This window comes from Oreochromis aureus, linkage group 17, assembly GCF_013358895.1.
Source record: "Oreochromis aureus strain Israel breed Guangdong linkage group 17, ZZ_aureus, whole genome shotgun sequence".
NCBI lineage: Eukaryota > Metazoa > Chordata > Actinopteri > Cichliformes > Cichlidae > Oreochromis > Oreochromis aureus.
The window spans coordinates 33326864-33351824 of NC_052958.1; the positions used below are offsets into that span (position 1 = coordinate 33326864).

The following is a 24961-nucleotide window of genomic DNA, read 5'->3' on the forward strand; positions in this document are numbered from 1 at the left end:
AAAAACAAGCGTTATACGAGAGACAAAGAGAGCAACAGTATGGATTGTTGGAGCTTTTCGCAGGCATCAACTCATCTGACTGCATCTTGTGGTTAAATTAAAAACTTGGAAAAACTTCTCTATGCTATGCTAGCTCTCCCACTAGCAACAACATAGCACTGAACTGAATGTAGCACATTATCTTGCTAGTTACAAGCATTTCTAAGTCAAAACTATTACATTTCCACAATGTTAATATGTCCCTGAATTTTTCCTGCTCTGTCATGATTTGCCAGCACTCTTTCTTTAGGTGTTATGCAGAATGTCTCACCTGCACATTGTTAATACTGCAAAGTATGTGAAACACATGGACAATGTCAAAGTCAAGCTGCCCAGGAGTGCTACGTCATCAAAGGTGACAAAGGCCGCAGCTCGCAAGCACATTTTTTGAGATGAGTGATCGTGTCATGGCAGGCTTGCCTAAGGGAGATCATTAGCTCAGTAGCAATCTATCATTATTTTTATACAGTTCTGTCTTATACAGGCTAATGCAGAGGAATCAAAACATTTGGCTTAATAATAATGTTCTATAACGATATTCTTTCTCCCTGATTTTGCAAGGGGTTTCCTGGGGACATTGGAGCACCGGGCCCAAACGGACCACTTGGTCCAAAGGTACAACGGCATCTCTTTTTAAACTCTCTCGATCCATCTACTCATTCATTCATTTCATCCAGTCATGCATTCACCTGTGTTTTAGGGTTTGCAGGGTGAGAGAGGACCCCAGGGTCCGCCAGGGCCTAAAGGAATACAGGTGAGACAATTTGACACCTAACTTATCTTTCCAGGTTCTCGATTCACTCGTGCAGAGTGGAAACTATAGCTCACTGAGGAATTTCCATTTGATCATGCAAGATAAATTAACACACTCCCTCTCATTTAACCTCTATTCATATTTCACAGGTATAGCTCAGATCTCAGATGTTTTTTCCCCCCTGCCATATCTCTCAGGGCATGTTCCACCAGGTGAAGTCATGATTCACCAACGGGTGCTTATGAAAACAAGGCTGAAATTTTTTCCAGCCCTGTAAAAAGCAACTGAAGCCACTGGAAAGTGTAGAGCAACACACAGTTTTCTATTGTGCTTAATGTTGGAATATTGACCTGGCATCACTCCACAATGGTGTAGAGTTGGCTAATGTATTCTTCTGTCACACACTGCAGACAAAGGTTGATACCCCAAAACCATGATGTTGAGAAAGAACAAGATATATTCATTTTGTATCTGTATTTGAGTAAAATTTTAACATTTCCATATCCAGTTTGCAAGACCTTGTAAGAAACCAAGTTGCCCATTTTTTTAGGTACACCTGTTCAGTCTCTCATTGATGCAAATATCTAATTAGCATCCCACCCAATGCATTTAGAAATGTAGGCACGGTAAAAAAAAAAAACCCACTGAAGCTATGAATGAGGGAGAAGGGTGGTTTAAGGCCAGATGAGCTGGTCTAAGTATTTCGGAAACTGCTGAGCTACTGGGATTTTACAACACAGCCATCTCTATGGTTTGTAAAAAAAAAATCAAAAAAAAATCTGGTGAGCGGTGGTTCTCCTGCTGACATCAGACAACTGCAGAATCATCAGATTTTCTGTAGGTGGTATGACCTGGAGTTTTGCTGAAAGTCTGAGGTGTACAGAGTAAACAGGAATTGAGTAAGCACAGTCCCCTGTGGGTTTCCTGTACTGCAGACAAGGGAATGTGCCGACATCACCAATTCAGACAGAATTGCCTTCATCTGTTAGCGATAATGGATGTTTAGAGGGGAAATGTTGCATGCAACAAAAAAAACATGGGTAGGAGTAACACGGGGCTACAAGATGTCCCCAGAGTTGCTGGCACAATGCTACAGTGGAAATCACTGCACGGGGTAGAGACGTTTGATCATTAATATGGGTTTTTAACTTTTTTAAGGTTTAATGTCTCACTTTTTGATTGAACCTATGCTTAAAAATGACTGTTATTAGTCAACAGTTCTCTTGGCCACCCAGTGAAAACATTTAATGCATTATAATAATAATGATGATAATAATAATGTTAATAATTAATAAAAAGACAGAAGAAGCCCTGAGCCATCATGGAGCTGAAATCCTTTACCACCAAGGATGGAAGAAACCTCACCAACTGTTATCCTCGCACATGCTTTCCAAATGTTGTTAAAATAAGAAGTGATACAACAGCGTGCTAAACTTCCTGGTATTATGAAATATAATAAAAAAATAAGTTCTAACATCTGTTTTAGAAGATAAATAAATGCTTTGTATAATTTTCAAATCAGTGTAAGACGTTTTTATTTACAACTTTTCAGAAACACGCCTGTGGAAACTTTTTATTGAACAAACTTTGTTTCTGCAGGGCGACGAAGGACCACTCGGCCCACCCGGCAGGCCTGGCCCTACTGTAAGAACTCCCAAATTCATACACTGACTTTGCACTCAGCCGCACACGGAACTCATGCTAAGCCTTTCGTAGGTGGTTTGAATGAAACGATTCACACAGATGAATCACCTCCGATTGGATGGCATAAAATAAGCTTTGCCATCATTTGATCAGCATTTATACTTACGTTCATGTGTATGTGTCTGTCAACCTTTAGGGGAGACCTGGAAGGAAAGGCCACATAGGTGAACCTGGCTCCGAGGGTTTACAGGTGAGGTCCCATCACTTAATCACTGTATACGTAAGTGCATATATTTGTGGCAATTTCAAATTTAGATTTGTATATGCCTTACAAGTTATGTGAAGTCATGACATCATCATCTCACTGAAAAATCGTAATACTGTTGTAAAAATGGAGTTACACTGCAATATAGTCCACTGTAGACTTTTTCCCTACTCTTTTATTTTTTGGCTGTAATGTGGTATAATAAGTTTAGTATTATGTATATCAAGATTTTACTGGTCTAATGCTTTCCTCCCCTTGTGAGGTGCTTATTGCCTAGACTTATAATGCTGTAAACATGCGCTTATTTATGAGAGAGCTGCCGTTTATTCTGGAGTTTTTTTTCTCCAAAAAACCATCATCGTACATGATGGCAAACCAGAGTAAGATGTAGTCCCATGGTCTATGTGTGTGATCTTTTTTGTACTTATAATATCCTGTGAGAACCAAATCAGTGATCTGTTTAATTACAGGAAGTTAACCAGCACATTCTCTGATGTTTACTGCTTGCAGGGAGAGAAAGGGGACATAGGAAATATTGGAAAAGTTGGACCACAAGTAAGTTCCTTTCACACCTCTAATGACATTAGCTAGCAGACGGTGTACTGTGGATTAGTAGTTTTCCATTGGATTCCTTTATAGAGAGTACAGGGCTGTGGTATAGCTTTTATTAGATTCCACTGATTCCACTGTGATACTGATGAAGTGCTTCCAGTAAATAAACTGTTCTCTGTGGCAACTTTGGAAGTGGTTACAGGAACACATTCTCATGCATCACTATTTTACTGACCTACTTTTGAGGCTAAAAAATTTTGGATCTCTCTTCTTGCGACCAAATACTGTTTTTAAATCAGAATTGGTGGAACTTCTCAGTAGAACAGATATCCTCTGTGGAAGTGATCTCATTTGTGTTGTCCATTTTTTTTATGGCTCAAAGCCTGTAAAAGCCTTTTTGACATGCTGTTGTGCATGAATCATACTTACAGAGAAATTGTTAACACAGAAATGTTGGACTGTTTATCGATTACCCAGAGACATCTGTGTTAGGACTGGTTGTAAAGAAATCAACTAACTGCAAAAATCACGCTTTCGTACGTCTGTCTTTGGGTTTTATACTTGACACAGATACTGTAGAGAAATGCCAGGACAAGCTTGTAATATTCTCGTATGCACGCAACTGTTCTGACCAATCAAAGTATGCTGGTCTTTCCTGGAGGCCTCTTAATGCTAATATTTGCATTCTGTGCATAGTGGAGGCAACCAAGTGGGACTGCTGGACTTTGTTGCAGCACTGCACATATGAGAGCAGTTACTGAGTAGAGGACCCTTTGAAGCCAAACAGGAACCATGGGGCTATGCAGAGTGGAAAAAAAAACCCTCTAAAACATATGGAGGCTCTAATGAATGCCATTACATCACTTTCCAGATAAATTAGATATCTAAGAAGCTAAAAAAAAGAAAACTTCCAAGCCCTGGGTCGATCCAAAGGGGTTTCAGTCAACCTGTCTTCACTGTGCATCTATATCACCCTAAGGCAGTGGTGTCAAACATAAGGCCCGGGGGCCAGAATTGGCCCGGCAAACACTCCAATCCGGCCCACTGGACGGATGTCTTTGGAAAATGGGAAAGAAGGCTTTTAAATGTATTTCCATAAATTTTACAGCCTGTCCTATTGATAAAGACCTCCTCCACAGTCATTCATACTACAGTAATGAAGTAACAGACAAAATGACAGAAGAGTTCCTGTTTTTTCAGTATCTACTGCAGAAATGCGGGGTTTTATTTTTTAATTTTTTTTTTTTTTTTACAGTCTATCCAAAGTAAAATAAATCAATAAAATAGGACATTTTCTATAAATTAACTAATAAAGCTGCCAGAACTTTTTCTGTAACTTAACGCATTCATTTTTTACAATTTAAGCCCAAATATTGAGATGGTTCAAGGATTACATGTGCAGTTAGACTATTTTACACTGTCAAAAAGGAGTCTGGGCCGCCTAACATTAAATTGGGCTGCATGTGGCCCATGATGTAAAATGAGTTTGACACCTATCCTCTAAGGCCTCCAATAAACTGTTCTCAGTTTAATTTTGAGTTTTTAAGATCATAGTTTGGCTGATTTGAGGTTATCAAGAGATCGTGGCTCAAGAGTTGGGAGTTCGCCTTGTAATCGGAAGGTTGCCGGTTCGAGCCCCAGCTTGGACAGTCTCGGTCGTTGTGTCCTTGGGCAAGACACTTCACCCGTTGCCTACTGGTGGTGGTCAGAGGGCCTGGTGGCGCCAGTGTCCGGCAGCCTCGCCTCTGTCAGTGCGCCCCAGGGTGGCTGTGGCTACAACGTAGCTTGCCATCACCAGTGTGTGAATGTGTGTGTGAATGGGTGGATGTCTGGATATGTAAAGCGCTTTGGGGTCCTTAGGGACTAGTAAAGCGCTATATAAATACAGGCCATTTACCAGGCCAGGCCATTTTATCTGCTGATTGTTCTGTTTTCATCTCAGTCTCCACTCCACAACTAATAAAAGCATCAAATGTTCTGAAACAGAGTTCACCTATGGTGTGCGTGTGTGTGCGTGTGTGTGTCACTGACTCAGAGTGTACTCACATTCATTTAAATATCCCTATTAAAGAGAATTTCTTATTAAAATGTAACTTTGGCTGTATTTCCTCCTTAACTGTGAGGTCTTATCAATGCTGTGGCTCAGAGAAACATTAAAGCTCTCATGTCAAGGCCTCTGTCACATGGAAAAACTTTTAAAGCCACGTCTTTCTGTTAAGTGATACAGGGCACCACAATATCCCGCTTCACGTCCGAATTAAGAGATTTGAGGTCAATTTACCCCCCCACACACACACACACACACACACACACACACACACACTTTCAGGCTGTCAGCCCTTTAGGTCCTGACAAATGGAAAAAAACTAAAAAAAAAACTAAAAAAAACCCTGTCTGTCATTGTGGTCTGTTTCTTGTCTGCCACTTTGGTCTCAGCCTCCGACTCTCCCTTCCTCTACATATAGAGGCATACATATATGTGTCTGTACGGTGAAAGTAAGAACAGCACTCCCGAAGAATCTGTGTCAGTGTGTTAACTGTGTCAGTCATGGGAACCAACATCGGCCCACACAACAGCCACAGCCGCAGACTGACCACATTGGCTTTAGCGTTTGGCCGGCGTGTTCTGCTGTCGGGCAATCGTTTGAATTATTACACAGAAATCTGGTGTTGCAATGCAAGCCCTCTTGATCCTGAGGCTTCAGTCTGGCTTGTGATAATTGCACATTTCACATCGTTCCTTCCTGTTTATTCTCACTTTACATACTTGCATATTTAGAAACACGAGGACAAACTTTTTTTTAACTGCACTTTTCTGCCAGAATGTCAAATCAGCCACTGAGACATTTTGCCATTTTACTCCAGATTATCCAGTGAAGCAGCTGGCACCGCTTCAAACTATAGCACCCCCACCCCCCACTCCCCCGTCCCAGCATGACTAATCTGGAAATGGTTAAGCTCTTCTGATAACTTCCATACTTACATTTTCTGGTGGTTCCCCCACAAGGAGTCGTTCACAAAATAGCTTTTCTTGACTCTGAGTGCAGTGTGAACATAGTATGTGAGCAAAAAATGTGTTATTTGTTACTTTTTTTCCCTTTTTTGCCAGACAACAGTTTAGTTTCAGCAGTCACAACAAGGTTGCAGCCTTTTTTTCTGGCTTTGTTGAATAACGGCCCAGTATCAATACCACATGGGTTGTGAAGTGGATTTGGAATTAATATTGTTATAGCATGGTTACTGGCACATATTGATGTGTTTACTTTTCCTTTGTTTCTTCACTGTTTTTAGTTGAGCACTATTTCTAGGAAAAACTCTCCAAAACAAAACGTGAAAGTCAAGATGTGATTTTGCATTGCTTGAAGTAGCGCTAGTAAAAATGATCTTCACCCCTTCAGGTTTCTCTTCATCTTTGCAGCACCTACATTTTTGCTTACGTAAGCATTAGATTGTAATCTATGACCTCTCACATTCCAGGTGTCATGACTAGTCGGGAAGTAATCCTTAGATGAATGAAGATTGAGTTTTTGCGCAGATATAACCTCTCGTGATGTGTTTCTGTTTAACGCTATCCCTCTCCTCTCCAGGGTCCAGCAGGCCTGATTGGGATAGCTGGGGTGATAGGGGTTCCTGGTGAAAAGGTAAGGTGTGTGTTTCTCTGTCATTAGGCTGTCAGACAGCATCAGCCGCTTGCCTGTCAGTGGCAGACCTATATAATTAGGCCTATGTTAAGCAGCCATGGCTTGAGGCCCACAAGCCCCAGAACACGTGCTTGTATAAACACTCAACACTCTCACATCCACATCAATAACAATATTGTCAAATCCACATCACAATTATTGCCTTTCAACCCTCCGCCCCTCTGCTGAACCTCAAGCTGTAATGAAGGGAACATTTCCATTCACTGTGATTACCAGACTCTTTAGACAAATTTGCTTGTCTGTGGATGTTAGAAACTCTCAGAATGTAATTGTTTCTGACACAGTGCTTTTTTTAAAAGTTCTTTTTCCACCTCAGCTTATGCCGAGTAAACGTGCACAGCATTACACACCTTTTTAATCTCTGTACAGTCATTGTTCCCTCCCTCTATCTCAACCTGCAGCCCCTTTTCCTTCCTATCCAGAAGGCCCGTTTGTCAGAACATGTTCTTGTGGTGGGAAGCCATCTGCTTGTCAGATTCTTGCTTGTCCTCCTACTCCTCTTACACAAAAATCCTCCTCCTGGTTCAATCTGTCAGCACCAGCCATACCCTGAGAGCCTAAAAATTCTTTTCACATTATAGATATATGGATAATATTTGTTTAATACTGCCCTAAGTATTTCCAAAACAGCTCCATACGAATAGTCTGATCCCTGTGTGAGACAAGGTGGAATAACAAGTGTTACAGGGGTTAAAAAGAGGTCCTTGGAAACTTACCTTTTGCTTTTATTATACTGTGCAGAGGGCCAAAGACATTTATATAGTATCTGCTATTTGTACACCACTGTCACATTTACCTTCTACACTTAAGAAGCTCCTCTCCACTTTCATGGCTTTTATTAAGTAGGAAATGTATGTGAATGTGTGTTGAGGTTTTAGGTAATGGTTTAATGATCAACTCTTTCTTTTCCTCCAGGGTGACCGGGGACCACCAGGTCCAACAGGTCCAGCCGGAGAGAAGGGGCCCAGGGTAAGTGCAGTCATTCAGGATATTCTGCAGCGCTCTGTTTCTTGTCTGAGAGCTCACAAACCTAGGGTAAAAGGGTTTCCAAGTAATCAGTTATGCTACGGCGTTAATAGACTAAAACAGTAAACTAATGGCTAAAGATAATGAGTTAAATTTGAACCACTAAGCGATGCTGGCTGTAAGCTTTGGCAGATGTTACAAGTTTTAGTTCCTGGAAATGAAAGCAGACCCTCTAGAGACCCGAGTTCCAGATTACTCAGTGTTGCAACTTCTGAAGGTACAAATGTTTGCAAAATAGATCTTTCCACAGTGTTGTTGTTGAAGGTGTTTGCACAGTGAAACCTTTCACTGTAAATTTGCAGTAATATACTGACAGCAGCACAATATAGAGTATTGCTGCAAATAAACGTGCAGGTACTGTATTCTTGGAGGTTACGAGAATCTTTTAGATCTTTTACGCACCTATATAATCTCTAGATAGGTGACCACTAACAGTTATTCATAGTTTGTACCTCATTGTAACACTACAGAGAGTCAAAGCCTAACCTAGCTGTGTAAAAGCTGAGTGAATATAGCGCCTATTGATTGTGGATTACTGAGACTGAGTAAAAACAGTGTCCAGGGCAGCAGTGTTTTTTATATGTGCTGTAATGCTGCATGAATCTTTAAGAGAAGCTGGCCTACATCCCTCACTGTCCAGGGGCCTTGGATTGACTCCATGTCTGTGGCTTTGGGCCCCAGGCCTGACCTAACTAATCTGGTGGCAGTCAAATGGCTAGCGTGCACATTTGACTGAGAAGGAGAGAGATGTTTGTGAGCTACGAGAGGGATTGCAGTGATTTGTGTGAACCAGTTGGTGGTGTAATGTAGCCACATTAACGAGAAGTGGAGGTTGAGTTTGGAGGCTTGTGCTGTGTAATCATCACAGATTACAATGATCGTATCCAGAAATTCTGTTTCTGTTCAAAGATGGTTTGCAGGATTAGCATTTTCTGGAAAGTGTTCTTGTCTTTAGTGACTTTCTTTGACTTTTGGGTGTTATTCCCTCATAGATAATTATAGGAAAATACTGTAAAATGTGGGTGAGAACCACAACACCGAACAGCCTGGAGCCCATTCTAAGACAACATAATATGAAACAGTTCTGTTCACCGCTGCCCCAGATTAGTCGCTGATCCCGGAGCGTAGTGCAGATAAGCCTGGATATTTTATGTCGTGTTAACCGCTTTTACTTTTTAAAAATGTTTTTGTAGGAGATATCAGTAAAGAGTGACATGTTTTCCCCTTTCTTTTTGGTGTCAGGGTTATCCAGGGTTGCCAGGAAGCCCAGGGGACATCGGCATGCAAGGTGCACCTGTAAGTGGAGCAACAAAAACATTCATGATTTTAACTCCATGCACAACTCCCTATATGTGTATTTTTTGTCACCAATTTCCTTTGCTGAGTTCTTTTTGCTTCCTGTGTATTAATGAATCTCATCTTCTGTACCAAGTGTCTCAGCTGGATGTCTGTAAATACCTAAATTGCAAGATTTTCTTGGGCCCTTAAACTGTGCTGAAGGATACACTCGTCTTTGTAAACACCTAAAGTTTATGAGGGCTATTTGATACGTCAGTTTCCCCGTTTCTCACAATTTAGCATGGAGCAGTAAACAGTGCATCTAACTGGCTGATGATCATTTCCACTGAGGTCTTTGTGCAGCATGCCGTAGGTTCACAGCATTAGTGATGATGTGGTTAGAAGATGCATAGTTATGTTATCTAAATATTATAACCATAACTCCACCAAATATTATGAAAACCTTCAAACTTTATTCTTATTTTTTCCCTTCTTCTTATAATTTCCTGGTCTATGTTCTCACTAATTTCACTTCTATGTCCTCACTGTTTTTTTTCTGACAGGGTCCACCGGGACCGAGGGGTAGTCCAGGCATTGCTGGGCCAAAGGGTAGAAGGGTAAGAGGAGACTGTAACATTTGGGCACAAGCTGCATCAGTCTCTTAAAAAAAACTTCCCTCATCAGACCTTTGGTTTGTCTGTTTCACATCACATCTTCTTTCCCATAAACCAGAGCTTGAAGCAATTAAAAGACATGTGGATGTCGTTCCACATGGCCCGAGCTTCTTTATAGGTGCAATTACAACTGTTTCACGAGCCCCATGAATCTAGTGTTAGAAGACATCATTGTAAGGTCAAACCAGTGAGGTGATTTAATGCTGGTGGGACATCGTGTGGCAGAGAGAAGAACAACACCTACAGGTGGCAAAAGAACAATTTCTGGTTTCTGTTCTTGTGATTTTCTAAGAATTTAAATTCTGCAGCAGCAGAAATTGAGGAGGAAGCAAATTTAAAATCCTGAACCAACTTGGCAGATATACATGCCGCGGCACGTCCTGTTATCTTTTAATAAGGTTACTGCAGTCCTGGGGTATTAACAGAAATCTGGTTGCCCTCAAAAAAAGATTTTTTATTGGAAACAAACTCTTTTGTTTTGTATCTTGACATTTAGAAAAGTCCCTGAAGAATCATTTAATTGTTAACACATAAGCAGCTTTTCCAAATTTCCTTTACTAGCAAGATAGTTAAAAGTTTGGTGCTTTCTTGTAAAATGGTGGGCTAGTGTCAGCAAGCAGAAGCTTATTTTGGACTTTTCAACCTTTTATTTTTGCTGAAATCGCCCCTTTAAATTGATAGTTTGCATCCACTTACAGTAGCTTCTGCACCAAACAGCAGCTTTCTAGATGAATGTGTCCTATTGGGAGAAAAAATAATTGTAATAAGTTACTACCACATTACTTTAGTTCTCATCTGAGATCGTCTTCTTTAATTCTCAGAATGTTTTCTTCCTTCTGCATATTTTGCCCAGAAAGACATACAACACTTGCAACTTGAGTTGTTTAACATAATTGACACGTGTCAGTTCTGTCTTTGTTGAGGTCAAATACATCAGTCATTGTAAAGGCATGTGATTCATTGTGGGCCAAAGAAAACTGACTAAAGTAAATCATTAAAAACCAGCTGTTATTGAAACAACTAAATAACTGCTTTGTCTGTTTTCCCACTTAAAAAAACATGAAAAAATGTGAATTTCAGTCAACGTCTGGTCAGTTGTGAGACTTCTTATATACAGGGGTGCACATAAGTGGTCCGCATGTGCGCATTCGCTGTCAAAATAAAAGACGTGCACCAGATAAGAAGTTGCAACGCGTGTTTTCGTACATATAAAAGGCACTATTTTTGTCTGCTAGAGTGGGATTTTCACAGCATATTCTGCACCACATCTCTGTGCGTTCATCATTTGTTTGAAGCCAGCTCACCTCCTGCAACCACTTTTCCGAGAATACGCGCTTCTTTTGCAGTTCGGACTCCTTCTGACATTTTTTGGAGGTGGAGGAACACCAAAGTAATTGCTTAAAGGAGCTTGCTTCTTCGACATCTTTAAGAGTTCTAAACAAATGTCTGTCCTCCTCCAGAAAATCTTATGTTCACAAACGCGCGTTGCAACTTCTTATCTGGTGCACGTCTTTTATTTTGACAGCGAATGGCACCTGCGGACCACTTATGTGCACCCCTGCTTATAGAGGCAAATCAAACAATCTGTAGTTTACAAAAATATCAGTGTTTCAAATCTGTGATTATTGGAAGTTGAACATAGCAGCTAAAGTGCACACATTCTGTTACTGGGCCACATTACTGGGCTGTAAAACACCCACAATGCAGTTTTTTTCATTCATATAGTTCATGTTTGTTTCTGTGTGTATGAGTGTCAGATGACTGAAGAGTGACGTTGTGGTTTATTTGCAGCCAGTATGCAAGACATATTTCAAAAACATCAATAACAGTCCAGGCTCTTGATGGTAGTTGTGTTGTGCATTCAGGTGCACTGACATTTAAAATGACAGCAAACCTTATGGCAACTCAGTGTTGTCATAATTTTGCTGCTCCGCGACCTCAGTGCCACACTGCAGGGGTGAATGTACGTCACCTGCCTTCAGTCAGTGTCCGTGCCACTAAGAAAAGTTTTTTCCCAGCCTATGACCAGATAAATGAACATAGCATCCATTATAACATGAAAGTTTAGGCAAAAGTATATGACTCAATGGTGTTTAAATCAAGACTGAGGTTGGAGAGGTGAACTAAAGGAAAAAGAATACAACAATAAATCCTACGAGGAAGATAAAAGAGCAGAGTGACATGAGAGGCTCGTGCAAAATAGCAGCAGATTTGTCCTCAAAGGAAGAGATATAAAAGGGGAGACTCAATGGAGAGATAAGCTGAAGGGCCTAAAAGCATGGACACGAGCAAAAAAAAGAGGGGGGCTGAGGGTGTCGGTGTTATAGATCATTGTCACCCTCTGTATGGTGGCGCTACAATGCTGTGAAACCCCTGGATGTCTGTGGGCGTGGGAGGCTGCTACATCAGGCTGGAACAGACAAACAATACAGACTAATTACTTTGCTGGTGGTGCTGTTTCATTACCCATAGATGGCATGTGAGAGCTTAGATCAGGGGTCCCCAATCTCAGTCCACGAGGGCCGGTGTCCCTGCAGGTTTTAGATCTCACCCTGGGTCAACACACCTGAATCACATGATTAGCTCATTACCAGGCCTCTGGAGAACTTCAAGACATGTTGAGAAGGTAATTTATCCATTTAAATCAGCTGTGATGGATCAAGGACACATCTAAAACCTGCAGGGACACCGGCCCTCGTGGACTGAGATTGGGGACCCCTGGCTTAGATGCTCAACGTACTGTTCTTTCTTTGTTGAGTGATGTTCAGTGGTGTGGCTCGTCTTGTTTTTGCACAGGGGCCCCGAGGTCCAGATGGCCCACCGGGAGAACTGGGTCCTGAGGGCATCAAGGTAACATCATGGTATAAATATAGTAGGAAACTGACACTAATTCCTGTGTGTTAGCTGAGGCTTTATCCTAAATCCTGTTCCAAATGTTTTTCAGGGTGAAAAGGGGGAGATCGGACCTAAAGGAGAGCCAGGCTTCATAGTAAGTAGTCTTTAGGTCAACGTGTTTTCACATCTGTATAAGAGAGAGATGGGGAATGCTGTGTGTTTTACATATACTTGAAGAATTTTGAGTACATTTACATGTAGCTTTGTTTGTCTGAAGCCAAGAATAAACAAAAATTCATAAAATAGGCGTCATCCAGCTGCATCGGACAAGCCAACAAGCACGCCCCCCTTTTTGAAAATGCACATTCACCGCATGGAAAAGTCATGAGTGCGTCTGATTTCAAACAGGTTCAAGAACAACAACGGTTTGCCCGGTGCACAAGCTCCATGAGACTTTAATCAGTTTTTATCTTCAGAGGGGGGCTTTGGTCTCGTTGGCCCTGTAGCAGGTTAGACGCAAATGCAATTCGCCTGTGCTGCTGGCGGTCTGTAGTAAAAGAAACCTGATCTCAATAAGATGAGGAGTAGCAGGATGAAAGTAAACACTTGGGCTGTTTTGTGCCGAAACCATCAAGCAGTTAAAGATAAATGAACAACACATTTATTTATTCCTCCTGTAAAACACTCACATTTTTGTCTTCATCTGAGAGAAATTCCCCAAAACTCAATGTTTGAGCCGTCAATGTCAAACATGCCTGCTCCCTCTTTCTGCTATGCGGTAGTAGCTGGAGCTGTATCACCATAAGACATGGTAATGGATTTGATTTGGGTTAACCTAACGTATTTCAATACACGTTAATTGTTCATATGTATATTTCTCTTCTTGAAGGGCAAGGCTGGAAATTCAGGAGAGAGAGGCCCTCCTGGGAAGGCTGTGAGTAATATTTCTTTCTTTTTGTCTCTTAAAGCTTTAGATTTTTTTTGAGAAGCATCAGCATATAATACTACTTTAAAGCTATCATAAAGAATCTTTTTATTGCACTAACAATCCACACTCTGCGCTCTTCATCGGCTTGTGTTGATGTGCTCCTTGTTGTTCGTCTGGCGTGGGTGCAGGGTTTCGCACGTTGCACGGTACTAAAATTATTATGACTCAGTTGCTAACACAATTTCCTTCTTTTATATTTAAGAAATAAGGAGTAAATCTTCACTACTTTAAGCCCGTTTACAGTGTTCAAAGTCCAAATAAGACATTCATCCAGACCTGTTTCATTTCATTTAATCACAGCCATCCATTTTCTTCACTGTTTATCCACTTCGTGTTTGCAGATTGGATAAGGGTTTATTAAGAGAAATGGAATGCACTTTTCTACTCTGTTTCATCACTCAAAGCACTTTGTATTACATTGCTCAATCACCCATTTATTCCAGCACTTTTTTCTATGTCTGAGTGCTCGCTATATCTAACATTCACACGTTCACACTCCAGCGAAAGCATGGAGGGCAACTCAGGCTTCAGTATCTCACCAAGGATACTTAAGCATGCAGAGTGGAGCAACCACAGATCAAACCCTCCGACTCTTGATGTTAAACTTTTAAATGACGGCGTCACAGATACTGGCTTTTTGAGTTTTAGTATATCAGGAGACTTTAAAGAACATGAGAAAATTAACAATTTTTTACAATTATCCTCCAGTCTTTTTGATCAAAGAGCTGTGACAGTAAATACTCAGTGGGATATTTGAACAAATAGATGCAGCAGGTCACGCCACAGTCAGACTTTTGGCAGATTTTAGGAGCCTCCTGCCAGCAAACCCTAGGTTTTTTTTCTTCTTCCCTTTTTTGGTCTTTACAATTAATTATTGATAAAATGATGAATTGCAGTTATGATGCATTTGAAAGGCTGCAATAACTGATCCACAGATGGCAAAAGCATGTAAACAGCAGAGATCAGAGGCAGCTCCATGTGGGCTGGTTAATTATGGAGTGATGATCTTCACAGCAGATCTATCTATCTGTCTCGCTATCTCTCTCTCTAATATGTATGCATGTGTGTGTATGTGTATATGTAGATAGATATAGATATATATACTGTTTATCACCTCCATTTCTTTCCGTGCTGTTGTTTGGCTCGTCTTCATTTTCCACTGACAAATGAGCTTCTTTACTTGCCCACAAATCATGTGTTGGCTGAACATTTGACACTTTGGGATTGTTAGTAATCATTCTTATCAGACAAACACATACAAAGACGCGTCTGGGCCTGCGTTCTCTCTCTCACTCAGCCATCAGTACAACGAAACACTCGTTCAGTACATTCGTGCCATCCTTTGGACGGGACAACAAGCACCAACTTGGGACTAGTTGCGACCTGTGTGCTTTCCAAACACAGCTTACATCCTCACCTCACAGCGAGGAGTTACTGCTGACAGTAGCTTTTGTCCCACTGTTGCTGCTGCTGCACTCTTTTAAAGGAACTTTCTCTAGCTTTCCTTATTGCAGCGTTTCCATTTTTCCAACTCTGACGTCTTAGCGCCATCTTGTGTCCAATAAAATATCTCTCAAAACTTGTCACTTATTCTAATTCATATTTTCTCTGTGCAAAAAAAAAGAGGAAAAAAAAGAAGCAATTGAATCATAGTGAGAAAACAATGCTATCTGTGATGTCAGGACCCATGAAGCTCACAGTCGAAGGCAGTTCTGTTAAGTTGAAGCAGCTGACAGTGGTTGTGACTGCTGTTCATAAATCTTTTTGTGGTCCACACTCTTTTTTTAAACCATTACTCTAACTGGCTTTTGTTTTTTAACAGTAAGTGAACTTTGAAAATTGTCATTGGCTTTTGTGTTTTTTGGTACTTCTCCCCTTAGTTCATTTCACTCACCTTGTGTACAGTTTGAAAACATATTTTTCCCTTGTGTCTAACCTTTTCAGTAGACAGAAGCAAAATTTGAATAATAATTGCTATGACCAGTCAGTGTAAGGGGTATGCTACAGCTGCCCTAAATTGACAGCACTGGGAATTAACAAAATCATTTTTTATGTTTCTGTAGTGGTTAAACCACCATTGTGCACAAGCTCTTTAATCAAAATGATAGTAAATGGTAAAGGATGTTATTATTTCTGGATTAAGATGCCAAATTACAGTTATGTTTCCATTCAGGAATGCCAGTAAATGATTTTTAGCGGTTGAATGTCCTTTTAACCAGCTATGCTGCTCTAAATTAATATCCAAAGGACTTAACCTTGTTGAATTAAATAGTAAATGGACTTGTTTGTATAAAGCACTTTATACCTCACGTCTCATCACATACGCACCTTTTTTGTGTCTAAATACTTTATTCGATAAGTGCACCAGAAGTAACTCAGGGTTCAGTATCTTGCCCAAGAATATTTTGGCACATAGACTGGAGTAGCCAGGGATTAAACCACCAACCTTCAAATTAGCAGATGACCTGTTCTGCTTCATGAGCCACAAAACTTCTAATGTTGCAGATTTAGCTCACAGGCATGAAAACAAATGCCATTGGTCACATAATTGGAGTGTCTTGGCTATACAATGTTTGGACTACGACAAACAGAATCTCATCCTGGAGTTTCTGTGTTGTGTCTGTAGCTGTCAGGCAACCTTGAAATATTAAACTCAGTCATCGCGTGTGTGTGGCCACACTGGAAATTGTGGTGATAATGATGGTGGTGTTGGTAATGACGAGAAGCCGAGCATGACTTCTGTTAACTACACAGGATGCTTGAGTGAATCACCACTGAGCTCATGATTATGTTTCCAGGGAAAACCAGGTATTCCAGGCAGCACCGGGGAGAGGGGAGCCCAAGGTGAACCAGTAAGTATGCGCTTTTTTACTGCTGCATTGATGTGGTTGTTACAGGAAACTGTAAACAAACCGCATGCTGTGAAAAACACCTTCAGCGGTATGTGTAATGACAGCAGGGAGAACGTGCTCGCCTGTAGATGCTCGCACGGGTTTCGCGAGGGAGAAGCTGTTACAGTTTAAATCACACGAGAAGCTCTGATCTTAGCAGAAAGAGAATCATTTCGAGGGAGGGAGTATGTATTTGATATTCTCTTTGTTTTCTTCCCTCTTCTGCTTCCCCACACCTGAATGCTCCCCACCTTGTGCCTCCCTTTTTGGATTAGTCTTCAAATTCTTCATTTCCCTGGAACTCCTCCAGTCCCCTCACGGGCAGGAGGAATGTCAAACAATCAGATACAGATATTTATAAGGGTGAGCACTTTCTGTAATGCTAGAGGCTCGGTTTATGTTATAGGTCTCATCCTGTGTGTTTGGCTGGTCTTCAGGCTTTTTATTCCAGACAATCTCATCTCTCAGTTCTTTTTCTGGACTAGACATGTAATTAAAAGTTGTGGCATTACATGCTAGAGTTTTGTATTATATCTATTTTGTTCTATTTTGTTTTAAGTTCCTGATGTAGAAGTTAATGAGATTCCTGAATCATTGTTTTTGTGTGCTTTAGCCATGGTGGTTCTTATTCTTTCAGGGACCCAGAGGACCTCCTGGAGAGGCTGGACCTGATGGAGAACAAGGGCCTGAAGTACTTTACATTAAATGCTCATCTGCTTTATTGATTATGAGTATTATTTGACAATCCTATCCAAATGTATACAAATGAAATATTTCTTATTGTTCTCTTTCCCATCATTGTAGGGTTTACCAGGTTTAGAGGGAGAACCAGGTGCCATTGGAGAGCCAGGGGCAAAGGTTTGTACTGTCTTGTTATAGTTCTTGAACCTTTGCCTTCTTCCTTCTCCACCAATGTGCAAATCAATGGGCACACTCAGCCACTTTTTACTGGAGATAAATCTATCCTCAGTGAAACAGCGGGTGATGCAAATATGTAAGTGTGTTCTGACCTCCAGCCAGCTTCTTGTTGTGTTTTGTCTCCCTGTAGGGTGATGTTGGGCCTCCAGGAGCTGAAGGGGAGCAGGGGCAGGAGGGAATGAGAGTGAGTGACTGCAAACAGTTCGCTAATCCCTTCCTTCCCTGTGTTCGGGTAACCCTAACCCAGTTGTATATTTACTCACCCCCCTCATTCTGACAGAGATGTTTCATCTGCTTGCCAGAAGAAAGTAGAAACACAAAAGTGTTTGTGTGATGTATAAACTATATATATGTAGATGGAACTTAGACTGCTTTAGTTTCATCTTCCTGTGTTGTCCACAGAATTAGGCAGAGCTTTGATTGGCTGGCTGTCTGTGTGCAGATTTCTTTAACATGTCCAAGATCCATTCAAAAACATTGTGTTTTAGATAAGTGTTTCATTAGGTTGAGGCTTATTGCAAAGAAAGGCATGATGCAGCCCATGAGTACTGAATATAAGCTGTCAGCAGTAGAGAGGCCAAGCGGCTTCTGTCAAACACACACGCACTTTATGCCCCAGTCTCTACCTTCCTTTCATCATTTCATATATTTTAAGTTCCTCGTATGTACATAAAACCATTTTGATTATGTAAAATGTCTGAGAGGAAGCAAACTGAATCTGCATTCCTTTTGGAAACCCCTTTCATGTGAAAAATCTAGGTCAGTTTGTATAGTCTATTACAGGAAAGAAGCCCCAAAAAACCAAAAATCAACACCAGTTCTTACATAACTTAATGACCTCAGAAAACCATTGAGTTTATGGTCACAGTCACTAGTTTTATATCTTTTTTTATTCCACACTATGTTCATTTTTCTAAATTATGGTCCCATTTACAGTAAAATAGACTATGAAGCAGGATGTGTTTTAGTGGTTACATTGTAATTGACTTGCTTCCATTCAAAGTGCAACATCCCTCAGTTGATGGCTTCATCCAGCTTTCAAATACAGTCTTTGCTTTAAAACGAGGTACGTATGTGTGGCCTGAAATCTACTGGTATTGGATCTGGTGTGATCCCATTGTTTAATCACGTTATGTGAATGAATGGAATTTTCAAAATTCAATGAAAGTTATCCGATTATCAAATACTCGGATGGAAAACAAAAACCTGGATCATCTGTGACATGTGGCAGTATGGTTGTTTCCCTGGAGATCTTACTAGTGCAGATGTTCTATGAGGTCTAGGTCTTATAGTTTAAATGATTATATTGAGGATTTCAACATAATTTGAATTTTTCATGAATCTATTTCCATTTTAGAGAGTGCGGCATGATTTTTGCCTTTTGCCTACACGAAAATAATTAACCCCTAATGTATTCTTGTTTTAAACAAACACATTATAAATACAAGAGTAAGTAAATACCCACTCTAGTTCTCATCACATTGAAGTGATGTGCAAGTATATTGTATGCATGCAGCAGGTTGGATTAGGTTGGGCTCAGAGCTTTTTTTTATCACACGTAACCACAGGTTACACAAATTATTAAACAATCTTGTGTTACCAAGTGATATGAAGTTGTGCAGAGTATTATTTAAACTTGCCGAGGATTTCAAGAAGCAGCATGCCTGTTACTAAGAATCAATGTCTATTTCATAAACGGCTCCAATTAAAACTGAAGTAAAAATTCATAGATGCGTTGTAGTTTTCTCGGCAATTGAGTTGAGATGTAATGGTAACTGCTGATTTCTAACTTTTTACAGCAGATTTTTTAAAACTGTTTTTATGTTTTAAGGGTCCTCCCGGTCCCCCTGGTGAAGACGGACCTCAGGGAAAAGATGGAGCCAAGGTTTGTTGAGTTGTGTGTTCTTGATTATTTCTGATCAAATAAACCAGGGAGCCAAAACATTTATTTTAGCAGGACTGACCCTATGACAGTAAATCAAAATGTTAGAACATCCGCAGATTAGCTCAGGATTCAAAAATAAGGTCATCCCAGTCGTACATTGAATCTCATTGCATTACTTAGTATATCCACTTAATTTGATGCTGGATTTGAGTATGATATTAAAATCTACAGAAGGGGGTGAAAGTCATGTTAGTTTGCCCCAAATCTTCCATCTTTCTAGTGGTAATATAATAAAAGCTTATTCTATTGTTGCTGAATTGTCTTTACTTTTACTCTTTTCTTGTGTGCCTGTTTTCCTCTTTCTATGTCAAATTGCCAGGGTGAACCTGGAGAGCGTGGGCCTTTTGGGGAGTCAGGGGAGAAAGGGACGGAAGGGGATCCTGGACCCCTGGGGCCACCCGGAGAGCCTGGGAAACAGGGCTTCCGCGTAAGTTAATATTGTTCCCAAAGTTTAACTTTCAGATAATACAGCAAACTTCATGTAAATGAGGGAAATCTAGAGACACATTTCTGTAAATAATGCCTTTGATTCCCAGTAGGGGTCACTCTGCTCTTCAATAAAAATGTTTTGCTACTAGGTTAATAAATTTACCTTGTCAGAGATTTTGGATGTGTAGCATGGTCTGATAGCTGCAGATCTTAGGTTCTTGGTGTTTGGAGATACAGATCCAAGTCTAGCCATGGGTGCCGAGGAGCAAGAAGGTCATTGTTATCTGGAGGGAAGGACGCAGATTCAGAGCTCAGAACAACAGTATAGACTAGAGCTACTGATTTGTCTAGTGTATCAGTATCTGCTGGTTAGTGTTTGATCTGAACATCGGGCAATGAAGTGAGACAGAATCCAGAATATGACAGTCTGTTCTGGGATACACCATTAAGTAATTTAGAATGTATTTTAAGCAATATAATTTACTGGCCATTGCTTTACAGGGTCCAGAAGGAAAAGTGGGTCCCCCAGGAAACAGAGGACGGCACGGAAAGAAAGTAAATATCCTGTTCAACACCATATGTTTCCCAGCCAAGTTCAATTTAACACAAAGGGCACATTTAACACAGAGAGCCACTGAGTGATGTAGTCTTATAGTTTATTTTTAAAGTAGCCTGCTTACAATTAAACAAAAACAGCAAGATTTATTAATAATAATATTTTTTATGTCTTTTAATTATATTTACAATCTTTTCTAGGGAGAGAGGGGTCCTCCTGGTCTTGCTGGGGAGATTGGCACTCGGGGAGACATCGGCCAGCCGGGCGAGCCAGGACTGAAAGGTGCCAGGGGAACTCGAGGCCCACCTGTAAGTTCCCATATCTTCTTCTACTTGGAGCTCCTTGGATGTAGGTGTTGAAAACTGCAAGCCACAGTTTATATTGAAGGTGTGGCTTGCAGTCTCTGATGTTTGTTAATTGAACCTGTGGAATTGCATCAGCTGAACCTTTAGCTGTAATGGGCTAGAGAGAAAAAAGGGGAAAAAAAGACACATCTTGTGTCTTGTGTATAATTAATTCTTTATACTGCTGAAGTCAAACTCAGAATTTTAAAACCAAAGCAAACTGTTAAGACCAAAACAAGAAGATGTGAGAGATGGCAAGCTAGGAGGATGCCAGACATTTTTTCAGCTCCCCTTTCAGTAGAACCACTGAGACTACTTTGACATAGCTGTGGATCAATGATTTATAAGCCTGCCAAAGATATATTTATCTGGAGAAGACCTAAAAAGCAAAGCAAAAGCACCATGACTGATTCAAGGCCTTATTTTGCATTTTCTGCATTGTTTCCAGGGTCAGCCTGGAGTCATGGGGATAGAAGGGCAACCAGGACTTCCAGGATACCAAGTAAGTTTTTCTTTTCTAAACTTGGTTTCATGAGAACAGTCTTTTTGTCTTCACTCATGTATACATGAATGTGTATTGTATAAACCATGTGGGATAAACACACACACACGAAAACTTAACAACCATATGTACACATGCTCAGAAACGCACAAACCCCCCATGAGTACAGTGCCCTGAGATGTTTTAATGTCAGAACACTTTACTCACAGTTATTGAACAAAGAAGGACGACTGACACATCAGTCGTCTTTCTTTGCTTTTCTCGGTAGCCTGAGATATCCTCAAAAACACTAGATATCAGAAAATACCTTTACAAATTCTACACAAATAGAGCCTAATGCTTGTTGCTAATGTTTTTTGCATGTGTGCTTTTAGAGTTCTTCATACTTGATTGAATCTGACATAATATAAGGAATTTTGTTTATGCCAAACAATTCTGATTAAAAGCTAGCGAAAGTGTCGCAGCTCCATTACGTACAATAATCAGGTTTTCTTTTTTTCCTTTTAGGGGCACCCTGGAAAGCCTGGGCCTGTTGGCCCGCCAGGACCCAAAGGTGAAAAGGTAATTTGATACCTGAATTTGTGATTAATGTCCTTAACTAGATTTCTTAGGTTTATTCAAAGTTCTTTAAAGTAGTAAATTATCTGCCTGCAATCTACATCCATCCATCTATGATTGTATGTTTGCGTTTGCTACATCCCAGGGTTACCCGGGCGAGGACAACAGGACCCCAGGACTGCCAGGGCCCTTAGGTGAACCAGTAGGTCTTGCTTTCCTTTAAACTCTCCTTTCTGAACTCTCCTTGCTCTGCTTATTCAAAGCAATTTAAATACCAGATTGAGACTGGATATAAAATTTAATCCTGATCAGCTCCTGATTTTAGCACCAAATGCACTCATTTATAAAAAATGATTGTTAAAGTTTCTTGTCCTAAATCTGTCATGAGCATGAAGCGATTATCAACCTTCTTTGTCTTGGTTACTGACTGAGAAGTTACAGAGAAAACAGCTACCTCACACACAGGGCACAGCTAAAGAATACAAGTTTACTTCCTAATACCTAAGTCACCACAAGAATTCAGCAGTGACTCATTCTTAGACTAATATCAAAGGAGGATCAGCATAAAGCAGCTTTGGAAACCCCGGAGTCTTGCAGTTATACAACAGTTGTGTTCTCTAAGATGCATTTCCCCTGCAATGGACGTGACTACTGACAAAAACTACACTGCATGAGCAGCCGGGGGTATTGGCTGCCTGCACGTCAGTAGTATTGAATTTTCAAGTTGGCACAGAATTGCAGTGTATAGTATAAGCGATACAATGCCGGCCTCTGTTTTGTTGTACCCTGTAGGTCACGTTCAGAGAGATTCATGTGTTTGATATGTGGGGAGTGAGTCTGAGTAGGTGCCCAGCTCAACTGAAGCTGTGCAGGTAAAAGACAGGCATGTACGTATATGCAGTATGCACATTCATGCGTGTCCATTCATTGTCTACGCAGGGGCCTCCAGGGGAACGAGGAGAGCGTGGAGAGTCGGGGGATGAAGGCTATCAGGTAGAAAAGAATCATTAAACGTCAGGCACACGGCACTCCGCTCAGTCTGCTTGATTGTTGTTTATACTCCACGCTGCATAAAGAGCAGACCACACATGTTGGAGAGGATTACCAAAATCCAAGCAATAAGGCTGAGAAAATCTGCTGCTTTTTCCCAAAAAGTACACACAGTTGAGCACAAGTTCACAGTGATGGCAACGTATTAACTGGGGGGGTTTATGCTAGTCTGTGAACTCATCTCCAACTTAAAAAATCTTCATTGTCGTTAACATATAAAACATTTTAGTTTTTAGATACATTTTTCTTTGTTGTAATATTCTATAGTTTCCTTAGACAGTACAAAAGATAGACGCAGCAGATACAGACTGGTTAGTTAAGTAAATGGATGAAATAGTTTAATTCAGTTTATATTATTACAGATAATATAAAAAAATCCTAGTTTTGATACTATGGAGCCTCTGAGTCTTTACTGCAGGTGGAAAAGAGGCCTTTGGGTATACGCATTAATTATGCTTTTGGGCATGAGGCTGAGAATGACGTGTATGTATTATTCACAAATAAAAAGTTACTTATCAAATCTGAAAATTATGTTTCAGGGCTATATCGGTACCCCTGGACCTCGTGGGGCTTCTGGACCACAAGGCCCACCGGTAAGTCAGTAAACAGCTGCCTAAAATCTTTTAAAGACCTAAACTGAAATTTTAGACTGAAGAAGGCTCGTGGATGAGAGTTAAAGAAGACTTAAAGAAGTCTGGTTGCCTTTTTATTTTCAAGTTTAAGACTACCATGACCTAATGGCAGAGAACCCACACAGTCAGTAAACAGCCGTAGCAACTGTATTTAATCTGTTGTTTTTTTACATGTACCCACAGTTAAATATCTCTACTGTGTGTTGGCCTTATTGTGGTGATGCTAAATATATGAAATATCTAAATGTGCTCTTCCAAAGGGTGACAGATAAGTACATCTTTAAATCAAAACTCTTTATCCAATTTGAGAGTGTGATTGTTCTCCTAACAGGTCATTGCCTATTAGATTAGGAGCTATACTGTGGGATATACTGTATATACTGTGGAGTGTTAAAATTGACTCAATTAAGAAGTAGTCTTGAATCTTATTTTTATATAGATCTTGAATCTTGAATATAATTTTTATATAGATCTAGACAGCTTGATAATATTTTGTGTGTTTATATTCTGCTTACTTTATCGTGTATTCTTCCTTCGCACAGGGATCTCCAGGCTCCCCCGGAGAACCAGGCCCAAAAGGAGAAAAAGGAGCTCCGGTGAGACTTGACAGCATTCACATACAGCATAATACAGCTTTTCAATAATGTGAATAGTTTAGGGAATCACTAAATTTGGTCTCTTCTCTGCGTGGAATGATGGATTTACACCTGACAGTAGAAAATGTACAAAACCAGATGCAAACAGATTTAACCAAAATCCCCAATTTGTCATCGTTTAGCTGTCACCACAGGAGCATGCTGGTACAGATGTTTAAGCTGCTTGTCACGCTAGATAATTTTAGCTCAGCTGTGGTAGAATTCTGCTTACTTCATCGAGTTAGAAAGCAGGCGGTTGAAGAAAAAAAAAGGCTTGGAGCAATGAAATTTGGACAGCAACCAGGGAACTGCAGCTTTTCCTCACACCCTGAATGCACGATTAAGCTTCTCTAATATTTTATCTGGTGTTTATTAATGGCTCATTGCTTTTTGTTCTTTGATACTTAAATTGCAGACAGCTTTTAGTAACATGTGCTACCTTGAACTAACAGGTTTGCTTGCTTAGTCTCATGTTCTTTAGAGCCTTCAGTCTTCACAGGCTTTCTAATTGCATAAGTATGATTTCCCCGTGCAACAGCTTTGACGCTCCTTGATCAGGTTCCATATGGCCTTTTGTAATCTTGAAGTGTCACAGGTGTACAGACATGACTGACTCACCACCACATGTGAAACAGCTTGTATAGAAGAGTGATTATATAAGCAGTTCACATACTGTCCAAGCATTTCAGTGGATTTCGCCAAACTTGAGTTCAAATGAAGTTTGTGCAATACCTTAACATGCAAC

General features: G+C 40.4%; 1 protein-coding gene across 2 annotated transcripts in view; it reads left to right on the forward strand.

Moving 5' to 3' along the window:
• LOC116336354 (collagen alpha-1(XXIV) chain) overlaps positions 1-24961 on the forward strand; it is an 85975-nt gene that overhangs the window by 46893 nt on the left and 14121 nt on the right. The window contains exons 20-46 of one of the 2 annotated variants that reach the window (XM_039600987.1): positions 290-394; positions 601-654; positions 740-793; positions 2393-2437; positions 2634-2687; positions 3213-3257; positions 6842-6895; positions 7871-7924; positions 9224-9277; positions 9823-9876; positions 12730-12783; positions 12878-12922; positions 13658-13702; positions 16555-16608; positions 17285-17338; positions 17452-17505; positions 17696-17749; positions 19397-19450; positions 19830-19937; positions 20441-20494; positions 20696-20803; positions 21288-21341; positions 21849-21902; positions 22045-22101; positions 22839-22892; positions 23489-23542; positions 24124-24177. In XM_039600987.1, coding sequence (XP_039456921.1) covers positions 290-394; positions 601-654; positions 740-793; positions 2393-2437; positions 2634-2687; positions 3213-3257; positions 6842-6895; positions 7871-7924; positions 9224-9277; positions 9823-9876; positions 12730-12783; positions 12878-12922; positions 13658-13702; positions 16555-16608; positions 17285-17338; positions 17452-17505; positions 17696-17749; positions 19397-19450; positions 19830-19937; positions 20441-20494; positions 20696-20803; positions 21288-21341; positions 21849-21902; positions 22045-22101; positions 22839-22892; positions 23489-23542; positions 24124-24177 — 1584 coding nt within the window. The remainder of the gene's footprint in view (positions 1-289; positions 395-600; positions 655-739; positions 794-2392; positions 2438-2633; positions 2688-3212; positions 3258-6841; positions 6896-7870; positions 7925-9223; positions 9278-9822; positions 9877-12729; positions 12784-12877; positions 12923-13657; positions 13703-16554; positions 16609-17284; positions 17339-17451; positions 17506-17695; positions 17750-19396; positions 19451-19829; positions 19938-20440; positions 20495-20695; positions 20804-21287; positions 21342-21848; positions 21903-22044; positions 22102-22838; positions 22893-23488; positions 23543-24123; positions 24178-24961) is intronic. The other variant, XM_031760211.2, reaches the window with a different exon arrangement.